The sequence below is a fragment of the Drosophila arizonae genome, chromosome 5 (genome assembly GCF_054131065.1).
Source record: "Drosophila arizonae isolate 15081-1271.41 chromosome 5, UAZ_ARI_1.0, whole genome shotgun sequence".
Taxonomy (NCBI): Eukaryota; Metazoa; Arthropoda; class Insecta; order Diptera; family Drosophilidae; genus Drosophila; species Drosophila arizonae.
The window spans coordinates 9,093,095-9,114,395 of record NC_142925.1 but is presented as its reverse complement, the minus strand read 5'-3'; the positions used below and the strand labels follow the sequence as shown (position 1 = coordinate 9,114,395).

The 21,301-nt window shown below is 39.7% G+C and overlaps 8 protein-coding genes and 1 long non-coding RNA gene across 19 annotated transcripts; 4 read left to right on the top strand and 5 right to left on the bottom strand.

The window, feature by feature from the left end:
* Positions 1-30: 30 nt before the first annotated feature.
* Positions 31-2,118, top strand: Nup50 (nuclear pore complex protein Nup50). 2 transcript variants are annotated; one of them, XM_089471810.1, is made up of 4 exons: positions 31-247; positions 316-560; positions 615-1,535; positions 1,605-2,118. In XM_089471810.1, the coding sequence occupies exons 1-4, from the start codon at positions 31-33 to the stop codon at positions 1,941-1,943; spliced, it is 1,722 nt and encodes a 573-aa protein (XP_089327936.1). In that variant the 3' UTR covers positions 1,944-2,118. The 2 variants fall into 2 exon arrangements, with proteins under 2 accessions (XP_089327936.1, XP_017865934.1); XM_018010445.2 differs by having other exon boundaries at positions 316-1,535.
* Positions 1,963-3,731, bottom strand: coil (coilin). Its single transcript, XM_018010448.2, has 3 exons — positions 3,525-3,731; positions 2,275-3,466; positions 1,963-2,215 (listed from the first exon to the last, which is right to left on the bottom strand). Exons 1-3 carry the CDS (start codon positions 3,657-3,659, stop codon positions 2,079-2,081), a joined length of 1,464 nt encoding a protein of 487 aa, XP_017865937.1. The 5' UTR covers positions 3,660-3,731; the 3' UTR covers positions 1,963-2,078.
* Positions 3,732-3,981: 250 nt separating this feature from the next.
* Positions 3,982-6,461, top strand: Socs44A (Suppressor of Cytokine Signaling at 44A). The gene is made up of 3 exons (XM_018010451.2): positions 3,982-4,373; positions 4,519-5,038; positions 5,132-6,461. Exons 1-3 carry the CDS (start codon positions 4,199-4,201, stop codon positions 5,601-5,603), a joined length of 1,167 nt encoding a protein of 388 aa, XP_017865940.1. The 5' UTR covers positions 3,982-4,198; the 3' UTR covers positions 5,604-6,461.
* Positions 6,409-7,700, bottom strand: Pbp49 (proximal sequence element A Pbp49). Its single transcript, XM_018010450.2, has one exon. It carries the CDS (start codon positions 7,698-7,700, stop codon positions 6,489-6,491), a length of 1,212 nt encoding a protein of 403 aa, XP_017865939.1. The 3' UTR covers positions 6,409-6,488.
* Positions 7,701-7,784: 84 nt separating this feature from the next.
* On the bottom strand, positions 7,785-8,443 carry LOC108615747 (uncharacterized). Its single transcript, XM_018010464.2, has 2 exons — positions 8,278-8,443; positions 7,785-8,206 (listed from the first exon to the last, which is right to left on the bottom strand). Exons 1-2 carry the CDS (start codon positions 8,441-8,443, stop codon positions 7,935-7,937), a joined length of 438 nt encoding a protein of 145 aa, XP_017865953.1. The 3' UTR covers positions 7,785-7,934.
* A 717-nt stretch (positions 8,444-9,160) lies between these two features.
* Positions 9,161-11,464, top strand: Pabp2 (poly(A) binding protein nuclear 1). Of its 2 annotated transcripts, none has more exons than XM_018010457.2 (5): positions 9,161-9,295; positions 9,545-9,946; positions 10,015-10,148; positions 10,224-10,293; positions 10,761-11,464. In XM_018010457.2, the coding sequence occupies exons 1-4, from the start codon at positions 9,197-9,199 to the stop codon at positions 10,261-10,263; spliced, it is 675 nt and encodes a 224-aa protein (XP_017865946.1). In that variant the 5' UTR covers positions 9,161-9,196; the 3' UTR covers positions 10,264-10,293; positions 10,761-11,464. The 2 variants fall into 2 exon arrangements, with proteins under 2 accessions (XP_017865946.1, XP_017865944.1); XM_018010455.2 differs by having other exon boundaries at positions 10,221-10,293.
* A 206-nt stretch (positions 11,465-11,670) lies between these two features.
* Obp44a (Odorant-binding protein 44a) lies at positions 11,671-12,457 on the bottom strand. The gene is made up of 2 exons (XM_018010462.2): positions 12,298-12,457; positions 11,671-12,227 (listed from the first exon to the last, which is right to left on the bottom strand). The coding sequence occupies exons 1-2, from the start codon at positions 12,436-12,438 to the stop codon at positions 11,838-11,840; spliced, it is 531 nt and encodes a 176-aa protein (XP_017865951.2). The 5' UTR covers positions 12,439-12,457; the 3' UTR covers positions 11,671-11,837.
* A 1,072-nt stretch (positions 12,458-13,529) lies between these two features.
* On the top strand, positions 13,530-15,741 carry LOC149268462 (uncharacterized). The gene is made up of 2 exons (XR_016270604.1): positions 13,530-14,550; positions 14,612-15,741. It is a non-coding gene; the product is annotated as an uncharacterized LOC149268462 (long non-coding RNA).
* On the bottom strand, positions 15,200-21,263 carry Lpin (phosphatidate phosphatase LPIN). 9 transcript variants are annotated; one of them, XM_018010439.2, is made up of 11 exons: positions 21,084-21,263; positions 20,803-21,008; positions 20,580-20,720; positions 19,299-20,498; positions 19,118-19,217; positions 18,629-18,757; positions 18,354-18,540; positions 18,082-18,293; positions 17,512-18,012; positions 17,342-17,445; positions 15,200-16,072 (listed from the first exon to the last, which is right to left on the bottom strand). In XM_018010439.2, exons 1-11 carry the CDS (start codon positions 21,261-21,263, stop codon positions 15,886-15,888), a joined length of 3,147 nt encoding a protein of 1,048 aa, XP_017865928.1. In that variant the 3' UTR covers positions 15,200-15,885. The 9 variants fall into 9 exon arrangements, with proteins under 9 accessions (XP_017865928.1, XP_089327926.1, XP_017865930.1 ...); XM_018010438.2 differs by lacking the exon at positions 15,200-16,072 and adding an exon at positions 16,309-16,894; XM_089471800.1 differs by having other exon boundaries at positions 19,118-20,498.
* Positions 21,264-21,301: the final 38 nt, after the last annotated feature.

The window sequence follows — 21,301 nt, the reverse complement described above, 5'->3', positions numbered from 1 at the left end:
AGAAATTTTTTGCAATTATATTAATAACAAATGGCTGGCAAACGGCAAGCTACATCCAATCTGAACCATGAAAACTGGGATCAAGAAGACGAGCCAGAGGAGCGCGGCACATTCCGAACAGCGCCCCCCGAAGAACTAAAATCACGCGTTATTAAGAAGGCGACAAGGCGCAAGCCTCTAACCGGCTCATCAGAAGGCGAAGATGCCGGCGAAACTCCAAGTAAAACTGTATTCAGCGGCTTTTCAGGTGGGTTCCGGCTGCATTAAATGTGCTTGTTTCATTCATAATATACGTATATAAATTTGTAATTGTAGGTTTCGGCAAGCCAGCAACAGCTGCTGCAGCCAGCGGCACACCATTTGCATTCCTGTCTAATCTGTCGGCTTCAGCTTCTGCTCCAGCTGTATCTAAATCTCCAACTACAACAGTCGCCGAGAATCCTCCAAAGCCAAGTGGTATCTTCGCCAAGAATGATGTAACATCAGCTCCACCAGCTAAACAATCAAAAGGAGAGTCAAATTTAACAACAAACATCAGCAACACAGCATCAACTGTACAAGTAAGCGCAACTCCGTCGATTTTCGGAAATACCTTAACTAACGATGCACTAAAGGCTCCCGCCTCCATGCTCAAGCCAACTGTGCCTGCCGACAAGTCAGAGGCGTCGGGCAATACAATCAACGCCTCTAAAGAATATCGTGATAGTGTCGCCGAATTGAATATGGCTGTAATGAAATTTCTGCAGGAGCATATGGATAAAAATCCGTATTGTATATTGAGCCCAGTGTTCGAGAGTTACGATAAGTATGCGAAGGAGTTGCGAGAGAAGGATGGAATTAAATTAAATGCAGCAAAGACTCCATTGAAGGCAACAGATGCAACAGCCACACCAACAACAACAAAGGCAACAGCAACATCAGCTGCAGCTGAAACTGCAACTACAGTTGCTTCTGCTGGCAGTGGCTTCTTTGGTAAGCCGAGCACAACTTCCACCGAATCAACGTCATCATCATCTTTGGTATTTGGTAAACAACCAAGTTGTACCGTAACAAGTGGTGGCACCACAACCGCTGCTACCACACCACTGTTTTCGTTTGGCACCGTGCCACGGTGGGCAGGCACCACACCAACCAAGTCGGAAGCCACATCCAGCACAGCTTCGCCAGCAAACATTTTCAGTTTCGGTACCAAGCCAGCAGCCACAGCAGCTGCAGCCGCTGATAAAGAAGAGCAGCCCAAGAAGGGTTTCTTCTTTGGTGGCGCAGATCCACCCGTTGTGGCTTCTGCTACAGGTATCACTCCGCCAAAATCAAATGGATTCACATTTGGCGTAAAGAATGACAAGCCGATCACATCTGTTTTCTCGGGCTTTCCCAAATCGAGCAGCGATACAGCAATAACAGCACCTAGTGGTTTCTTTTCCAGCAGTTCAAGTTCCGTTAGCTTTGCCAATGCGAAACCCAATCCAGATAATGCGAATGCCGACAACAACGAAGATGAGGAGGATAAGCCACCAGTTGTGGAGTTCAACAAGGTAATGCTCAAACACTACCTGAATAGCTAATCTAATATTGATCCGTTTTTATTATTATTATCTTTTCAGGTAGTTGAAGATGACGCCGTTTACTCGAAACGCTGCAAAGTGTTTGTGAAAAAAGAGAACGATTTTGTTGAGCGTGGCGTTGGCACCTTATACTTGAAGCCAGTCAAGGACTCGGAAAAGATGCAAATGTTGGTCCGTGCTGACACCAATCTGGGCAACATTCTGGTCAATCTGCTATTGACTAGTGGCCTACCCTGCAAGCGAATGGGCAAAAACAATGTCATGATGGTGTGCCTGCCAACGCCCGAGGAGTCAAAGCCGATGTCCATGCTGCTGCGTGTAAAAACCGGAGAGGACGCTGATCAGCTATACGAGGAAATTACAAAGCATACAGTCTGAACCAATAATGCATTCGCTAGATGAGTGAATTTTTAACTCACATTTATGTTATTTGATGAACGTTTATATTAACAAATTATGAAAACATGATAAAACACAAATACAATCAAGTGTTTTGGACTTGGCAATCCCTGCTTAGTCCACAGAGGTCACAATTACCTTGGCCTGAATCAAATCTCTAAAGTTAACATTTAAAATGGGGGCGGCATCTGTAGTGTCATCCAAACGGCTGGAATACTGTTGCAGTACATCAGCAAACTTATCGGAATATGCTACAAATTGAATAGAATTTTTATTAAAGTCAGTTGCTTATCTTTTCAGTTGTATTTACCGATTACAGCGATTGTGATGGATTTCGTACGACGATTCACGTAAGAGCAGGTGCCCGCTATATTTTCCGTAAACGCTATTGGCGGCTTTGCTCCCTTCACTTTGGGCAGCTTAAAGATTATCGTTTCACCCACATTGGGTAAATTCTCCAAGGGGGCTGCATTTTGTAGCATATCTTTAATAACGTCCAGTGACGTATCCTTCAATGGCACCGCTTGGACATCCGAATCAGAGTCATCCACATTTGTGTCATCCAACACCATAACATCGTCATCCGAGTCGGAGTCCAATAAACTTTGTGTTAGCTCCTTGGCCTGCATTTTATTCGCCGATTCTTGCTCCTGCTGTGAGATCTCTAAAGAAAGCTGAGGTAAACTCTTTGGTGTCATTGTCGTATGCTCCAAGTCAGCTTTAATTGGTGTAACCACTGCTATAGATGTCTCTACTGATGGTTCTAATTGCGTTTCATCCATTTTAGGCTCGGCTGCAGGCGCCTTGGCAGGAATTACAATTTCCTCGATAATTTGAATATCTTTGTGTTTGCGCGAAAGCCTAAAGACGCGAACAGAGTTCATATCTAACTCCATTAGTTGACTACGAAATTCGACTTCCGGTTCTACGTGCTCCAATTGCAGGCTCTTCTCCACAGTTGTGCCATTTGGTGGCACATTTTCTTCATCTTCATCGTCCTTATATAGAATATGATTGTTTGAAACACTTTGTTTGTTGAAACTGCTGAGATTCCTAGTAGTGCGATTTGATTGATTTGAGATGCTGGACTCAGTGGCAGCCGTGGCTGCTGATTTATTATTATCAACGCTGCTAATATATGAGGCCCGTTGATCGTCTTGCATCAATAATTCAGTTCCAAGGTTTGATTGATCCTCGCTCCCTACTCCATTTGTACCATCTCTGATTGAGGCCGGTTCCACATAGGTGACCTCATTTCTTGTTATACTTTTGCATTTGGAACGCTTGGGCAGATTGGGAGTGGAGCTTATCAACTCATTTTCTGTTTCAACCGAGCGATTTTTTCGTTTTTTGCTTGTTTCAGTCGGATGCGAAAGCTCCTCATTAGAATTGCCGGTTGGATCTAGTTGAAAAGCCTTAAGCGATTCTGTCGACTTGATTACTTTGATGGACTCCTTCGGGGGCACATAACATCCTTCGCTGGTCAACAAACTTATGTTCTTCTACAAATGGATTTAAAAACACTTAATTTGAATTCATAATTGAGCAATCAAAACTTACCAAATTGAACAACTTTTGAATGTGATCTTGCAGATCTTTAACATTCTCCCATGATACATCAACTAACACCAACGAGCAGCGGCGTTCATCACAAAAGAAGTTGGATAAATCCAATTTTATGGGAAAATTGTGCATTCTGCTCAAATTGTCATACCGTTCAAAATATACTCATGCACTAACCAAACAAGCTTGCATGTGAATACAATATGCTATCGGTGGCTTATCGATAAGCAAAAACAAATCGAGTAACGATGGTCTGATTCTTGTGATTTATTAACAGATAAATTGCATGCAGGCTGTAGCCAAATTACCATATACATTATTTAAGTTACTAAAATTATAATAAATGCCAGGATGTTCATTTTTAGTTTTTATACAAAAATATACATTTCATATGTAAATATGTGCATATCGTAGTCTGTTACAGGGTATTGCACCGTCAAATAACCGCAATTGTTGCATTTGTACTCAAAGTGCGCAAAGTATCGATAAATGGAACATCCCTCACAGAGAGCCATACCACTTCTTGTATACTACTCCAACGAAAACGAAAACAAATAGTTTCCTTATCACTTTAATATTAAGTTTAGTCATCCGAATTCCTAGTATGGATCATTTTGTGATAATGCAACGGATATAACAACCAAATAGAACTCGTTCGGAAATTGACCAAAATGAGTAACGGTGAGAATAACTCAAATGCACGAAGCCAAAACCAAGGCCAAAGTGCTGCTGGAGGCAGCGCGAGTGGGAGTGGATCAGCGAGCACGGCTAGCTCTTCTACAGCCCAACATCGATCCAGAAATGCAACCAGCCAGGAAATACTAGATGCCGGCAGCGATGAACAGGGTACGCATATTAATTTCAAGTTCAGCTGTTGTCTAGCTAGCCTAAGCCTAGTGAACCAATAGGCACTGCTCATAAGACTAAACTAAAGACTAAAGTTTATAAATTTCAATTCTCCACTCATATTTCCTTTCCATGTGCCTTGTAGCTTCTGGTGCAACGTCTGCTACAAAAGAGAAGCGCAGCTGGTTCTACTCGTTGACCAGGCGTAAAAAGTCAGATTCTGCGTTGGCCAGCTCGAGCTCAACAGTTGCTGCCACCAATGCCGCTGGCGGCTCCCAATCAGCGCAGCTGCAAAATAACAACAATGAACCACTGGGCGCCGCCATGGAGGCCAGCTGTTCTAGTGCCGCTGCATCCGATAGCAATAGCAGCAGTCTGGGTGGCGCTTTGCGTAAGCGTAAGGATAAGAAGAACATGCTCTCGCGTATCCGAAAGAAAATGGTATTGGGTCTGAGTGCATTGCGCAACTGGCACTCTATGGGCGATGATTGTGATTGTGATGGCGGCACCACAGATGCCATGTACGAATTTCTGGCGCCACCAATACGTGTAGAACCGACGTTGCCCTTCACCCATGACTACATGCGTTTCATAAGAAAAAAGTGGCTGGAGCGGCAGGATCCGCCAAATGAGGTCATGTACAAGGCATGCTCCGAAATGCTCAAGTATGTGGAAAAACCTGTTCGATGAATCATGCCCTAAGAGATGACGAATTAACTTAAATTCTTACTTTCTTTCATTTCTTCTTTTGTTTACAGTCAAGTCTGGTACTGGGGCGAGATTTCGCGTCGCGACTCGCAGCGTCAGCTGAGCGATAAGCCCACCGGTTCATTTCTGGTGCGGGACTCGGAGTCGACCGGCTCTCATTTCACGCTAAGCTTTCGCATTTTGAACGTGACGCTGCACTACCGTCTGGAGTATCGTGATCAGTTTTGGCATTTTGAGGAATTGAAATATGAGTCGATTGTCGAGATGATTGAGGACATTTTGCATCGCTGCACCAATGATAATTTCGTGTGCTTCGTGAAGGTGCCGAACGAGATGCAGCCGCCATTTCCAGTGATACTCAAGTATCCATTGAGTCGCTACTTGAACATGCCCAAGCTTCAGGATCTATGTCGACGTGTGCTGCAGAGACAGATGCCAGTTAGTGAGCTCGCCCGGCTGCCAGTGCCGGCACAGATGCTCGAGTATCTGTCCGTGGAACGTGAATTGGTATTTCAAAGCTAGGCAAATGGTGGTCCTGGTATAAGCTTTAAATCCAGTGTTAGAAACCAAAGAAGGTTAGAAGAGGCAGCGACGCAATTAAACGGCACTGCCACAAATTATAGATATATATAGTTGGAATTGGAATATCTTAATCGTGATCGTGGAAACTTGAGATCGAAGACAAACAAAGAAACACTCAAACACATGCCATAGGTAAAACACAAGCAAAATGTGACTAGTGTTTCATTTGCATTTGTAAACAAGCAATTAAAACACGCACAAACGAGAAATCGTATCTATATATAGGTATATATACATACATATATACATATACCACAATGAATACTGTGCATATGTATGAGTATATGCATGTTTTTAATCTATAACTGTATTAAATATATTTGTATTCTTATATACACACACGTATATACATAGATATATATAGAATACACATATGTTATTGGCCAAAATTAGTCTATTAACTCGTTTTCCATTGGTCTTGGTCAAAGTCTGTACGCCTAAACGATATTGATACTAATTTATACTAAATATATATATATATATATACAATATATGTATGTGTGTGCTCTTTCAAGAAAAGTATTTGTATAAATAAGCTCAAAATATTTGTGTTATACTACATACGCATTTGATTCCTAATGTCAAAACTAACTTTTGCTATTATACTAGATATAAATATGCTATATACAATATGATATACATACATATATGTATATTCATAGATCACTTGAACTGTGCGGCATATGTTTAACTATTGTTACAACGTGTATTGACATTTATTTAACACTAAACAAAAAACAGTATCTCTAATTTATGTTTGCATATATTTTATCAAAATAAAAGTAATATTAAAAATTAGCCTTATATTTATCTACATTATTATAATTAACTGATTTCATCCAAGTCCCCGTTATTCTCATCACTGCTGCTGCTGTTTATGTCCGGCACGTTCGGTGACTGGCATACGGCGTCTTCGTCCGTCAGATCTGCCAGACCATAAATCCGATATGCTTTAAAGTCCCCCACCTTTTTGCCATCCACATAGTTAAAGCTGAAGAAACAACTACGACAGAGATATGAGGGATCGTGCAGTTGCCGGCGCGACTTCTCCACTATGAAATGATAGCCACGCAGGCCGCACATATAGCAAGCGCGTCTATTGAAGGTACTGAAGGAGCGCAGAAAGGGATAGTGACTGGGGTTAATGAATTTACTGGCCGGCCTCAACACCTCCACCTGTGAGAACACAAACAAATGCTCGCAATTGCCATGATGCAGATACTGTACAGGTGCACCCAGGCTAATGGTTAAATCGATGAAGCGAGTCGCCTCCATTGAAGCCACCTGGAACTCTTCTTTCTCCAAGCCGTGTGCTGTGCTTGCCCACTTGATTACAGTTTCAGAGTAGTCACAGTTGTTGGGATTGCGGGTATCATTATAGAAGACTCCGTTGATGAAGAAGTAGCCAGGATCTGATTCCAGCACAGGCAGCGGCGCATGTGGCTGTTCGCTAATATCGACAAATCGTTTACCATTGCATATGCAAGAGATTTTATCTCGTAATTCGCTTAAAAAATTTCTACCTAGGCAGACGAACTCTTCCGCAAAGACAGGACGCTCAAGTTTGAAGCTACGATGCGCTGCACGCGGTGGCCTATAAAACCGAACGGTTAGCTCCAATTCGAATTGCTCAAGGGTCTCCCACATTACAGGTGAATCATCACTTGGTGACGGTTCGGCATTCAAACGATAACTGTATTGTGTTCGGCTAAATGGATTTTTGCGGGACTTCGCCTTGTGCTTATATATGGCTGTATAGGTCTTTGGCACAGGCTTATTCATGTTTGGTTTCGATACATTGGGACGCTGTATCTCGGCGCCCAGCTCAAAGGTGTCGATTACATTATCGTCCGGGGCATCAAGCAGTTGCAAGGAGCAGCTTTCTGCAACTTCTGCTGAAACAGGTGGGACCTCTGAAAAGTAGAACGGAACATTCTCTGAACTTTTTTCATCTGGATCGTTTAACTGCTTGGAATAATCCTCTAGGAATTGACGTAGGTTTATTGCTGGTTGGAGTGGTTCGAGTACGTTTTCCATAATTTACTGCAAAAGATAATCAAATCATTATAGGTACTTTTTTGAATTGAGATGGCAGCGTGTCATGCACGATCTACGTTCTAATTGTTTTTATAATTATAAGCATTTAATAACATGCAATTTAACAATTATGGAGTTGTATAATTCAAGAATTAAATGAATACACATATCATAAAATACATTTGCTAAGACTTCTCAGAACACGCTCCCATCTCTAACGTAAACATACATTTCTTATTTTTCCTCAAGAAATTTGTCAATCGCTTCTTTATATGTAATATTTAGCTTTAAAGTATGTGGCTTTGGTTCCTGTTGCTGTTCCTCGTCCGCCTTAATATCTTGTGGGAGATTCTCAATGTAAACCCGATCAAAATTGATTACCTTGTCGGATTTATTTAGATACTTATATTGCTGTCGGCAAACTGGCTCATAAAGTGGATCGCCAACTGCGCTCTTGGTGTCTTTTTCGAAAAACACATTAGTGCCCATACTCATGTCATAGGAACCTGCAAGTATAGGAAGGTTAAATAAAAAAAATTCCTTGTTGATTTATGAACACACATGTCGCATGCTATACCTTTGTATATATTGCCATTGATTTCAGCCATGGGCGTATCGCTTTCAATGGCAATTATGCGAATAGCAGCATCCTCGTGCTTTAGCTGATGCGGTGCAAGATGATTTTTAAAGTCAGCATACACCAAATATTCGGTTTCTTCGTACTCACAGTCAGAATCGGTCATGATGTTAGAAACTGAATGCCGGCTTGTTTAGCTAATGCGATATGTTTGTTATCGATAACTAGCATGCTCTGAGCGATAATTTCAATTTACCCTCTCTAACAGTGAGGCGAATACATTTTCGCTGCGTTTTTTTGCGTTGACAAAATTGTTTCTGTGAAAATTTTGTCGAACTGTTGTAAATGCAGAAATATTAGTAAATTTAAATGCTGCTGTTAGTGTCCGAAAGCGTGAAATAGATAAATATTGATACAGGTCAATCGACAAATTATCAAAACTAATATTAAGATACAATTGTTTCCGTCGTTGGTAGCGTGCGGATTATCATTGGGCAGCGGCCATTTTGAGCGAACGCAGAAACGTCATCAGCAGCAGCGCCTTGCCTTGTATTTTTGACGTAAGTGCTGCTGAAATCGTAATTTAATGCGGAAAATGTTTCTGTATATCCATATACAAAACGGATAAATGTGCATCGCCAATTGTATTGTTGTTTAATTAAAAGCAATAACAGCGCCAAATTGAGAATTTATGACACGTACATTACTATAAAGTGCGCCTCTCTTTGAGCATGTCCAATTAATCGAAGTTTCGCTTGCTCTTTTACCACACGTTCTCTTTACAGTGAATTATAAACATCGATAACTACCACAGTGCCGCTGTAAGCTTTTACGCGACAAAGTTAAGCTTAGTAAATATAAACAAAACACCAAAGTTCAAAACTCCCTCCTCCCCTTAAATCAATATAAAATAATTATAATGGCTGATGAAGATATTACTTTAAACGAGGATCAGCTTCTGGAGTCGCTGGAAGAGACAAACGGCGAACAGGAGGCTGGGATTGCGACTGAAGCAGAGGTAAGCGTAAGGCGTCAACAAACCAGTTTTTTTTTCCCATTCGCCTTGAATTCGAAAGCACATTGAAATTCGCGGAAAAAGCTTTGTCTGCTTGCAAAGCTCGCGAAACAAAGCGGCAGCCATTTTCGAAGCGTCTTCTCCCCAGACACACTTCGAGTCGGCTAAATCATAAAGCATTCTTGGCATAATTATAAATTAAAAAATAGCAAAAAAGTAAATTATTGCATATATCTAATTGAAATATTAAAGGAGGAAGGCAGTATGCAAATCGATCCAGAACTTGAGGCTATTAAGGCCCGCGTCAAAGAAATGGAGGAGGAGGCTGAAAAAATAAAGCAAATGCAATCAGAGGTAGACAAACAAATGGCCGGCGGTTCGACAACCGGTTTGGCCACTGTGCCGCTTTCACTTGAAGAGAAGCAGGAGATTGACACACGGTCCGTGTATGTGGGCAATGTTGACTATGGTGCATCTGCCGAGGAGCTGGAGGCACATTTTCATGGTTGCGGCACCATAAATCGTGTTACTATACTATGCAATAAGGCTGATGGTCATCCGAAAGGTTTTGCCTACATTGAATTTGGCTCGAAAGAGTATGTAGAAACGGCGCTGGCTATGAATGAAACACTCTTCCGAGGACGTCAAATTAAGGTGAGTGCTATCAAAATATGCGTGTAAAAAAGTTTTATATTAAATGTTCCTTTCCATTACTCTTGCAGGTCATGTCGAAGCGAACCAATCGACCTGGACTTTCAACCACAAATCGCTTTGCGCGCGGCAGCTTCCGAGGCCGAGGAGCTCGCGTCTCTCGTGCCTGCTGTCATTCAACTTTCCGTGGCGCTCGACGCGCAATGTAAGGGTTAAATATATACATAGTTCCGATATTAAGATGTTTTGGCTAATTCCGGTCTGTTTTTCGTTTCAGAAGAGGTTACCGCGGACGCGCCAATTATTATGCGCCGTATTGATTTTTGTTTTCTTAACTTATGTTTAGTAAGGTAAGTTGACTGATGATAATCAAAAAAGAACTATAGTCTGAATGGGTATGCCTTGTAAAATGGAAAAAGTGCTCAACTCAATCAAACGATTTAAGCATTTTTGGTATTTACTATAGCATTTATGCCCTCCTTTGTAAATACGAAACAGTCCGCTTCCAATTGCCATATGGTATTGCCTGCCATCGATTAGTTAGCCAAAACAATCTTTCTATGAGACTTCATTATCCAGCTATGTATATATAAAGCTTCTTATACGAGAGTGCACTAATAATTGTACACATCTTAAATCCTTAAGAAATTCGTATTTTGTTCATAATAATTATCCGTTCATTGCCAGTTTGGCATTGTGCCTGATTCCTGTCTATCAACTGCCTCTCTATATTCTAGAATTTTGGGATCACTTTAATAACAACTAATTAGTTTTATTTTTAACACATTTCTTTAATCCAATTAATATTTGATTTCAGATTTTTTTAATATATAATTTCAAAAAACATTTTATTGCCAAAAACTTCTTTGCTAACAAAAAAAGAAAAGAATACAAGAGAACGCCAACAAAAAAATATTATGCATAGAAATAATAATAAAAAAATCCACAGCAGAGGCGCAAAAAAAAAAAAAATAAGATGAAACCCAATAAAATGAAAATCAACAAGGAAAAAAAAAAAGAAAATATATAAATAAAAAAAAAACGTAACTTGGCTATAATGTTTTTTGAAGCACCCAAAACACCACAAACACCCCTTATCACACTTTTTAATTTTTCATAAAACAGTATACATATATATATAAATATATATATATTTATACATATATAAACTACAAAACTAAAAAAAAAAAAAAGTGGAGAGAAAAAGTAAACCATGTAAAAAAGAGGACAAAGAAAAGCAGAATAAAAAATAAAAACAAAAGAAGTTCTAAAGAAGGCAAAATAAAAAAAGAGAGGATTAAAAAAATTAAAGAAAAAAGATTATGAAAAAATTGCAGACAAAAGGAAAAGATGAAAAACACCACAAAAAATAAAAATAAAAGCAAAAAATAAAAAAACAAGATAATTAATAAAAATCTTGCTGTTTCCGAAAAAAATAAATCTATATATACATAATAGTATACAAAGAAAAATATGATAAAAACCGAAAAAGATGATGAAAAATATAAACGAATTAAACAACTTTTCTATGCCTTTCCTTTGGGTGGGACAAGGTTTTGGGAAGAAGATGATGATGATGATGATGATGAAGAAGAAGCACAGCTCCAGCTATCCATAAACTGGGACGAACTTTTCATTGGCCGGCATTATTATGGCCTTGCATAATATTAGGATCATGTAGTTTATATATATATTAAAAAGATCATGTTTCAAAATAAAATAAAATATTAGCTTTATGGCTCGCTATTATACGATTTTTATTTCAATTTTAAAGAAAATGCAGCAAATAGCACAAAAAGTTTGTGTGATGCACACGCAACATTCGATTGCTTGACGGGATGCGCCGCCTCCTGGCGATGGCGGTGGCGGTGCCGGTGCATTGATTGTGGAATGCTTAGTTCTTCTTCTGGATGGCGGCCTGCACCAGGGGCAGGTTCTTGCTGAGGAAGCACTTGAAGCCGCGATAGGCCCAGACGTTGGCCGGCGACTTCTGTTCGTTCTTATCGGCGCACTTCTCCACATCGGCCTTCAGTTGGGTCTTGTCCTCGCGTCCCTGGCCCAGCTGGGCGACCAGGTTGTCGACCTTGAAGCCCTTGGTGTCCTCGAACAGATCGAATTTGTTGAAGATGCACTTGATGTAGTTGCGTGTGATCTCATCGTCGGGGTACTCGAAGGTCTTGTATTTGGCAATGAGGGCTTCGGTCACCTTGTTGGCCTCGGCGCACTCCTTGCGCACCTTCTGCAGATCCTCGGCGGTGCGCAGCTTGTACTCGGCAGCGGAAGCCTGGCAGACAAGAGTGTGGATTTAGCTAGAGGAATGTATACTTTGAAATGCGTGGGCGTGGCACACTTACCAGGCCAATCAAGGCGCACAGTAGAATGGCAACGGTGTTCTTCATATTTGCAGGATTCGTTTTTGGTTTCTGTTTGGGCTGTGCTTTGGCTGTGTGGTTGGACACCAGAGTGATAACTAATGATTGACTGCCCTGTCGCATGGGCTTTTATACAAATCATTGGGGCGCGCACGACTCGAGCCGCCGAACGCCACCGCGTCGCGACGCTAGCGATGGAGGGTTGGCCGTAGAAGGGGGCAGCTTCAATTGAGTCAACGATTTGTACGGCTACGTCGAAAATTTCAATTGGATTTGGAATTTAAGTCGACTTTAAAAGTCACTAGCACTTAACTAAGGCTGAGATTAATATGACTTATCTATTTGCATACTTATATATGTAATATATATTATATATATTTACAGTTGCTTATATATAGACTACATTAAAAGTGCAATTGAATTTTTCTTACATTTGCTAGATATTGTTCTATGCTCTTTGACCTCAGATTCAATTTGACATTTATCTGTAATCATAATCATAACCATCATTATCATAATCAGTCTAAGACAGCCCTTATCTTGCTTATCCCTGAGCTGGATAATAATCTTAAATCTAATATCATTTAAGAGTTGTTTTTTTGTTTCTTTTTTTGTATTTTCTGACTGTAAGCCAAATAATAGCGGAAAAGTACGGCACATAATCAGTGTGGTGTATCTATAGATCTACATATCTATGTACGTGCAAGTGTGAGTTTGTTTATATGCACATGCCTTTGTCCCTTTACTTATGCACATCACTGTTTCGCTAGGTATTTTAAGTACTTAATGACATGACCTAAATATTAATCAATTGATTGACTGTGCGTTTTAGAAAACTAAAAAATGATTTAGATGTATTAATAAATAAAAGATAGAAATCAATAACAAAAAAAAAAAAAAAACTAGTTTTTGGATATATAATAGAGTAGTAGGTCAATGACAATTTAGTTCTCACATATAAATTGGCCTAATTAAAAATATATTAAGTATATACATATATGTATTAGCTAAATTTGCAAACATATCAAATATAATCACATATGTATGTTTTTTTTTAAATCTTTTTTTTTTATGCGTTTAACTCTTCATTTAAATTAATTCAATTAATTACCCAAAGCATAATTCTAAATTTATTACAATAGAAATAACAAAATACCAAAAATATACACAAAGACGACTTTTTTATATTTGTAAATTTTCAAACATATATTTATTTAGTTATTTAATACATGTATATTTTTTTAAATTTTATTTAGCAATCGATTTAATTAGCGTAAGCACAATTCTAAAAAAAAAAAAAATAAACAATGATCATTTCATAAAAAAAAAATTTTTTAAGCTTTGTAAGTATTAAAAAAGAAATTGTACCCACATTATATCTGAGCAGTAAATGTATACAAAATATTTTTAAATTTTTTTTTTTTATTTATAAAGTTTACTATGGAAATAAAATGACAAGCAACAGCTCAGTATTCATCAACCCCTATACACATACATACATAAACACTATATACATACATATAGCTATTCAAAATCAGCTGAAATATATACATATATGTATTCTATTCTATTCTCCTTCCACTCACGTAAACCCTTATTATTTCCAGATGTTTCTTTATGGAAATCATGCTAAATCTTTTTTGATAACCTCTGATAATGTCTGCCCATTAGGCTGCTCTCCGGCTTTTGTATGCTGATCATGATGATGACAATGCGAATAACGATAATAATGATGATGATGATCATCATCATCATGTTGCTGCTGCAGTTGCCTGCCGCCTGGGCTGTTGCTGCTGTGCTTTAAATGAGCATTAATTGAATTGGCAAAAATTACGTTGACAAATACTACTTGCCCTCATCATGTCTCTGCTGAGAGATCTCAATTCCCATCCCCCATCCCCCACTTCCAAAAATCCACCCCCACCCCAGCAGCGACCCCCTTGTTTGGCCCACTGCGCCCACAACGTTGATTTGATTGTGCGGCTGGCGCTGGGGCTGGGACTGGGACTGGGACTCGGGGCTGTTTGGTTTGTCCATAATCGCAGATTTTCTACTCGAATGTTCTCATATTTATGTATGCATGCTAGACGATACAATGTCCACAGCAACAGCCACAACAACTACAACAATAACGACAACAATTGTGTCTATGAACATTTGAAAAATTTCCACTGCAACTTGAGTTTATGTTTTATTTATTATTTAGTTTTGCTGCCGTTTGCCTGTCCCGTTTGAGTGAGTGTCGCCTGATTTTTCTGTTTACGAATAAAGCTCATCTCTTATTCAAAATTTACAGCGAACCGGTTCGAGCAGGTTCTCTTTTAATTATGTATGTGCTGCAATCTGAACTGCATCATGGCAACAGCAGAAAACTAAACATGGCTCAAAAGACAATTCTGATTAAAACCGTTTTTATTTTACCTGGAACTGCAGAATTATGAAACTAATCGGAAAAGAACCAAAAGTGAATCATACTTTGGTGTAGACGGTCTAGACTTCATAGAGGAACCAAAGTCAGTTCCAATTTAAACAGGTTTTCTTTTTTTTTTATTTTCAAGCAGAGCCGGCCGGAACCTAATCACATTTTAGATTTATGCAATATACAAAGTTCTTTAAAGTGGTTAATTTTGTAAGCCTATATACTTTCCAGCTATAAACATTCTTGTTATCCTGACAGAAACAACTACGAGAAAATTGGAGCTAAGCATAAAGTCATCCACATTTAAGCTAATGAATAACAATTCGATTTAGACAAGGTTTTCATTTGTTTAAACTTAAAAAAAGTTCGAACTACTTATTTGGTTTATAAATTCCATTCAATTTAGTTTTCGTATCCTATAAAATGACTCCAGCTCACGTTTCTTCCAATTAAAATATACAAACATTGTTTTAAAGCCTTCAATTATTTTTTATTTAAACATTTGAAATATTTATTTTGTATAGGTATATATAATTTTTTTTTCAGGCTAAGCAGATTTAATTATCATAGTTTTTTAAGCAATGATTCAGGCCCATCAGCGCAAGAACTTAATTGTAAGCATAGGTATTTTATCATTAGCTGATCATCACAACAAAATTATATATTAATAAATTATAAATGTAAGCGAAATACGAAATAATCATTTTTAAAATTATAAATCACAAGATTTTAATATATCGTAGCTCAGGAATTTCAGTTTACAGTTTGATTTGTAATATTTATAAAGATTAAAATAAATAAATTCAGTTCGAATTTTAAAACAAATCAATTTAACTAAATAGTATTTTCTTTTAATGCAAATAATAGGCTAAATCACTTTCTCTGGTTGTTGATGAAAAAAAAAAAACAACTTAATACTTAATTAAATTTAATTAAAATATAAAGTATACATAAGCATAATGTACTTAGAAATTTCAAATAAACTGATTTTTTTTTTTTTTTTTTTTTATAAATCAAATTTGTGTGCGAAACGAACATTATTAATATATAACTCGATAGAAAGCCTTTAACTACATTAGTGAATGGGAATATTGTTTAAATATATGTTTAGATAATGTAAGTTCTTTTTTTTTGGTTATGAATTAATTATCTCATTTTTCTGGAATGGTTTTCAGCGCGGCTGCATCTGTTTTATTTGGCGCCACCAGCTCCGTAGTGAGCTCAGGTAGATCTGGTATGGGATCACGCCAGTAGTTAAAGTTGGAGAACTCGATGTCAACTTCATCATGCTTCACGGGTGGAAACAGTTGATCCACAATATAGGTCATGCTGCAGTACCTATAAAAAAGTAAGCAAAATTAATAAAGTCGAGTCAATAAACAACATGAAATATGCAACATTATTGAATGTTGGCCATTGGCTCAGCGCCCAAGCGTATGCAACAGAAATTCGATTTAGCGCAAACTAACCTCAAACGTAACCTAACCTCAAAGCTGTGCAGCAACATAACATAACCTCAAACTCATGCCACGTGTTTTGCAAAGGTAAATAAATCTCAATGATAAACAGCCAAAGAGTATGCACACATTTTATTTGTGTATAAAACTTAAAGCAAAAAGTAATTAAGAAAACAACTTAAACTATAATCCTTACGATCTAATTCTAATTGTTCGCCAGCTTTTAAGACTAGGCATACTTCGTGTGGGTTGTTAACTTATCACTAATAATAATAATAATAATAATAATAGGGAGTTAAAGCTATCAAAGTTTTGCTCCCCGCTATAAAGCTAATTATAGAAACTTAATAGCTAAAAATATTTGAATATCACAAATTTAGGATAATTCCCATATTTTTGACTTAGTCATGGGTTAGGTTAATTTAGCCATTTTGTTGGCGATTCTAGTAATATCTCATTTTTGGCACCATGTCTGCCGCCCATTATGAGGCTCATATCCTGATCATCAGCTTCATCAACGTCAACGTCGTCATCATTATTATCATCATCATCATCATCATCATCATCATCATTATCGGTGGTGTATTGTAGCTCATCAGACAATTCCTCATCCTCGAACGTATCGGTGCGATATTCGTATTCATCGTTTTGCGTCAACAGGGGAAAGTATTCATCGACCTCGAGCGACTGATTGATGTAGCCACTATAAATTTGACAATCGAAATGCTTGAGTAGAATTTGTTTGTACTCTCCACGCTCTTGATCTTGATTTGCGATTGATTGTGCGAATTTTGGATTTTTGGTAGTACATTAAATGAATTTTCCTAAACATACAGATCTACATACACACGATATGTAGATGATAGTACTTATTAACTATAGACACACCTAGCTTTGCTTTATGAGGTTAATCAATTAACAGAATTCGTATGTGACATGAATTTGCAAGGCTTAAGCTCCCTAATAACCATCTTTTGAAAGCACATGAAAGCTATTAGCGAGCTTTTGTACAATGAGTGTAAATACAATTAAATGAGCTTTAAGGCACATAGCTTGTTTGAGCTATTCGCTGAGCCAAAGGTTAACAAATGTATGAATGATTGGACCACAACCATTTATAAATACATATGATACGATATTTGGTACTTACGATGACTGGAATGTTTGGGTCAATTCGTGTTTCAGCTCGCCCTTCGTGTTGATCGTGAATATACGCATAATAGGTATACCAACAGCTCGATAGGCCCACACATCCTGCATAATAGAATATTTCTTATTAATGAGTATTTAAGCTCATATAAATAATAAAGTTTGACTCACATTAATACGATTGCCATAGCCCGCATAGAAGGGATCCTTCTTCGGGAATAGATCGCGAATGTCCGATAGACAAGCGATCTTAAATTGTTCCGGTTTCTTTTCAATGACTTCCCGGTGAAAGGCGGAAATCAATGAAGTGGGATTCAAGAGCAATGGACCTTCGGGTAGCATTACATTCCCCTGCCTGATCGATCTCAAATATTCACGTGTCACGCGTGATTGGCCAATGGCGCGTGCCGATAGGTACAGCAACTTGTAGCCATTCTGCTCAATTTTTGAAAAGAGTTGAGCAACGCCCAACTGCGCCCAGTCCTTGCCAACCATGGGCAATATGTGTCCCAAAACATCTGATTTGGTAATCGTGCCATCGATGTCCGATATGACGACCTTATCATTATGCTTCCAGCGGAACAAATAGCACTTGCATCGCGTTGTGCCCTGATAAGCGGTCGTTACACTGAACTCGATTTCATTTATGCCCTCCTTAAGATTTAGTTTTTTCTAAATATAGAGAGAAAGAAAGATTAGATCTGGAAAAAATAAATATGGTAAGCTGTAAAAGTCACTCACAATAGCCGACGAGCTGAGACGCAAAGTTTTCTTGTAGCGCTCCTTTGTCTCATCGCTCTTATTGGAGCCCATGGTCAGTTCCTCCAGATTATCCACTTGGGTAGATGTATTTTCGGGATTGACCAAGGAATCGGTCTTGCTGAGCGTTGGATCGCTCAAGTCTGGAGAATTGGGGCGCGATGTTTGTGTACTGACAGCTGCTTGATCACCATCTAATAGAAAAAAACATGGGCTTAAAATCAATTAAGAGATTGCTTCCAAAAGAACTTTACCCTTCTCATCCTTAGATATTGAACCATTCTTATGAATTTTCGCCTGATTAGGCACCGCATCTTGAGATCTACGCCAGCTCCACCAGGAACGCTTGGTTTGACCAGGATGTTCCGTTTGGTGCGACGCTTCCGGCTTGTCATCATCCGCTGCTTGGGCCGAAGGCGAGATCAGCTGCTCTATGGCATCCTGAAAGCAAATAATATGAAGCATTAAAGAGCTTTCCAGGTAAAAGGGATAGTAAGGTCCTTCTATTCAAGCATTAATCAACACTTACATCAGTTAGTTGCTTCTGGAATGTTATCATTGTCATTACAATGGGACATGCAGCCGTCCAGGTGTAGTATTTGCCATTCAGACGTACAACTAGATTTGGTGATGCGAACATATTTGGATTTTTGCATACCTAAATTAGGGATACAGCGGGTCGCAGGCAAGCATGAATATACATGTATGTATTTGTATTTGTATTGTTCTTTGTTATTGTTAATTTGTGCAGCGTGCAGTGCTGTGTAATGCCAGTATTGTGGGTGGAAGTGCAGACAGTTGCACAAATAACGAGTTACAAATTTATCGATTGGTAACGATTATTACCTATATTATATATTAGCCGGATATCAAATGAATAATGAGCTTGGGAAATTACGCAATTTTAACGAAAATTCAACGCCTGAATACACCTAATAAAAAATATCGCGTGCTCGCTACCAATCGATAGTTGTGTAAGCGGTTAGGGCTAAAACGGGTTTGATACGTTTAAACTTACATCTGCATAAGTGACCAGCTGTCTATCGAAATCGTCATCCTTGGGTGGTGCACCATTCTCCTGCATGCCGCACATAGACATGGCCACGAAGTCCAAATATCTATTCAAATATAAATTCAGTGGATAAGACATAAATTCTTGATAGTCGCGCTGCAATCGCATTCGCCGAACAGCTACCCACTTCTTGCCATGTGGTGCGAGCTGTTTGTTGTGGGATTCATCAAAGTCCGAATCCAAGCTCTTCTGATTCTCCTCCAGTGAACTGGGTGAATGGGGCAGACTAGTGCCATTGCCACTCTCGCGATCCGTCTCCTTGGGCTTGGGGCTGGGAAAGTAGAGAGCTGCCATCTCTGGATCCATGCTGCCCACTTCCAGATCAGATAGATAGATATCGCCCGCCTCTGTGGCGCCCTCCTTGCGCAAACGATTCGCCCGACGCATAAAGCTAAACATATTGCTTATCATCCAATGCCGTTCGCTCTGCTGGGCATCTGCACCATTGGCCGCTCCCTTGGCCTGCTCCGGTGTGGGCAGTTCCCCCCATTTCCACAACGTGCTGTTCTCAACGTCCAGATGACGTTTCTCTCGCATTGTGGTCTCGAGTTCGCTGTCACTTTGGATTGGCGTCGATGGTCGGCCCGCGTTCCGGCCAGCGCCAGCGGCCCCGATGCCCGTAGGTGTGGTTATCTCTGTGTCGCTGAAGAAATGTATGTCCAGATCATGGCGCATCGAATTCGTGGGCGTGGCAGCATGGTTCAGTTCGCTTAACGGACTATCATTGCCCGTGTGTGCGGTTAGGAGTGCTGCCGATGCCTGCTCATCATTGGAGGAGGAATTTGTGTTCGCATTGGCTTTCAGAGCCACCACATCGGTCTCATCAATGTTGCTGACCAGCATCGAGTTGATAGAGTTGGCGTCTGCATTGGTCGTCTCGCCGCCAGCGGCGCTGCCCGCAGAGCTGCTCGATGATGTCTTGCGTTGTGTGTTCTTCTTCTTCATCTGCGACTTCTTGCGTCGCTTCTTCGTCTTGTTCTTGGCATCATCTTTGTTGGCATCATTGGAGACGGTTGTGGATGCCTCTGCAGTTGTGCTTGTGGGTGTTGCTATCAACACCTCCGGTTTGGCGGATGGAGGTGTTTGAACTTCCTTTGCTTCGGGTTGGGATGTTGCCTGTGTCTCCTCAAGGCTTTCTGGTTGTGGTTCCACTTTGGTTCCCGCTTCGGATTCGGATTTTATATCCGACGATTTCTCTAGCTTTTCGGGCTGCTTTTTCTCCTGGAATAGCTCCTCATGCTCGGCCCACTCCTCGCGCATCTTTTGTGTGGTATACTCCTTGAGTGATTCACTCAATTTACGCCGCTCCAACATGTTGTCTGTGTGCCTGGAGGATGCAGTGAAGCAATCGAATTAGCAAATTGATATTTGTGATGGAGAACAAGATTTCTAGCAAAGCTTTGACTACCTGCGGTGCGTATAGTCAGAGGCCTGATTCTCGAATTTCTTACTGCCCTCGATGGCAATTTCCTTTGGCTCCTCTTTGGAGAGATCAATTGAGTTGCGACGCGGCATCGGCAACGGTATTTGCAAATCATCGCTAGCGGTTCTATAACATAATGATAATGATGTTTTAATGTAGCTAGCTGCAATTTAGCCAAATGAAATTTGCAAACAGAATGACCACCTACTTGTCACTTGTGCGCATATCCTCGAGTGGATCTATGCTCTTGTTGTTCAGAGATTGCAGAAAGCTCTTTGGTATGGGTGAAGTGGCTAGATTGGCGGGCAACTCATCATCGTCGTCCTCCAGGCATTCTTCCACAAAGAACGCCTCACCCGAATCGCCCAATTTCATTTGTATATCAACGGGCACGCCATTGATTTCAATGTCCACCTTAAAAGAGAAAAGTCAAAAGTCTACTATTACTACCTGTTCTCTTCGTCTATATTTCTGTCCTTTGTTACTTACCACCTTCTCGCGACTGCGCAGCACGCCCAGCTTGCCGAAGCGCACGTGGAAGGGCGAACAGACGAATTCGCCATCGGGCTGCTCTACGGCGATCACATCGATGGCTCCAGTCAGTGTGGCCGCATTGATGTCATTGTAAAAGTCTTGCAAATTGCTAAAAACGCGCGCCAAACTGTTCATTTTGCTTAAACTTTAATAGTCGTCGATATGCGCACACT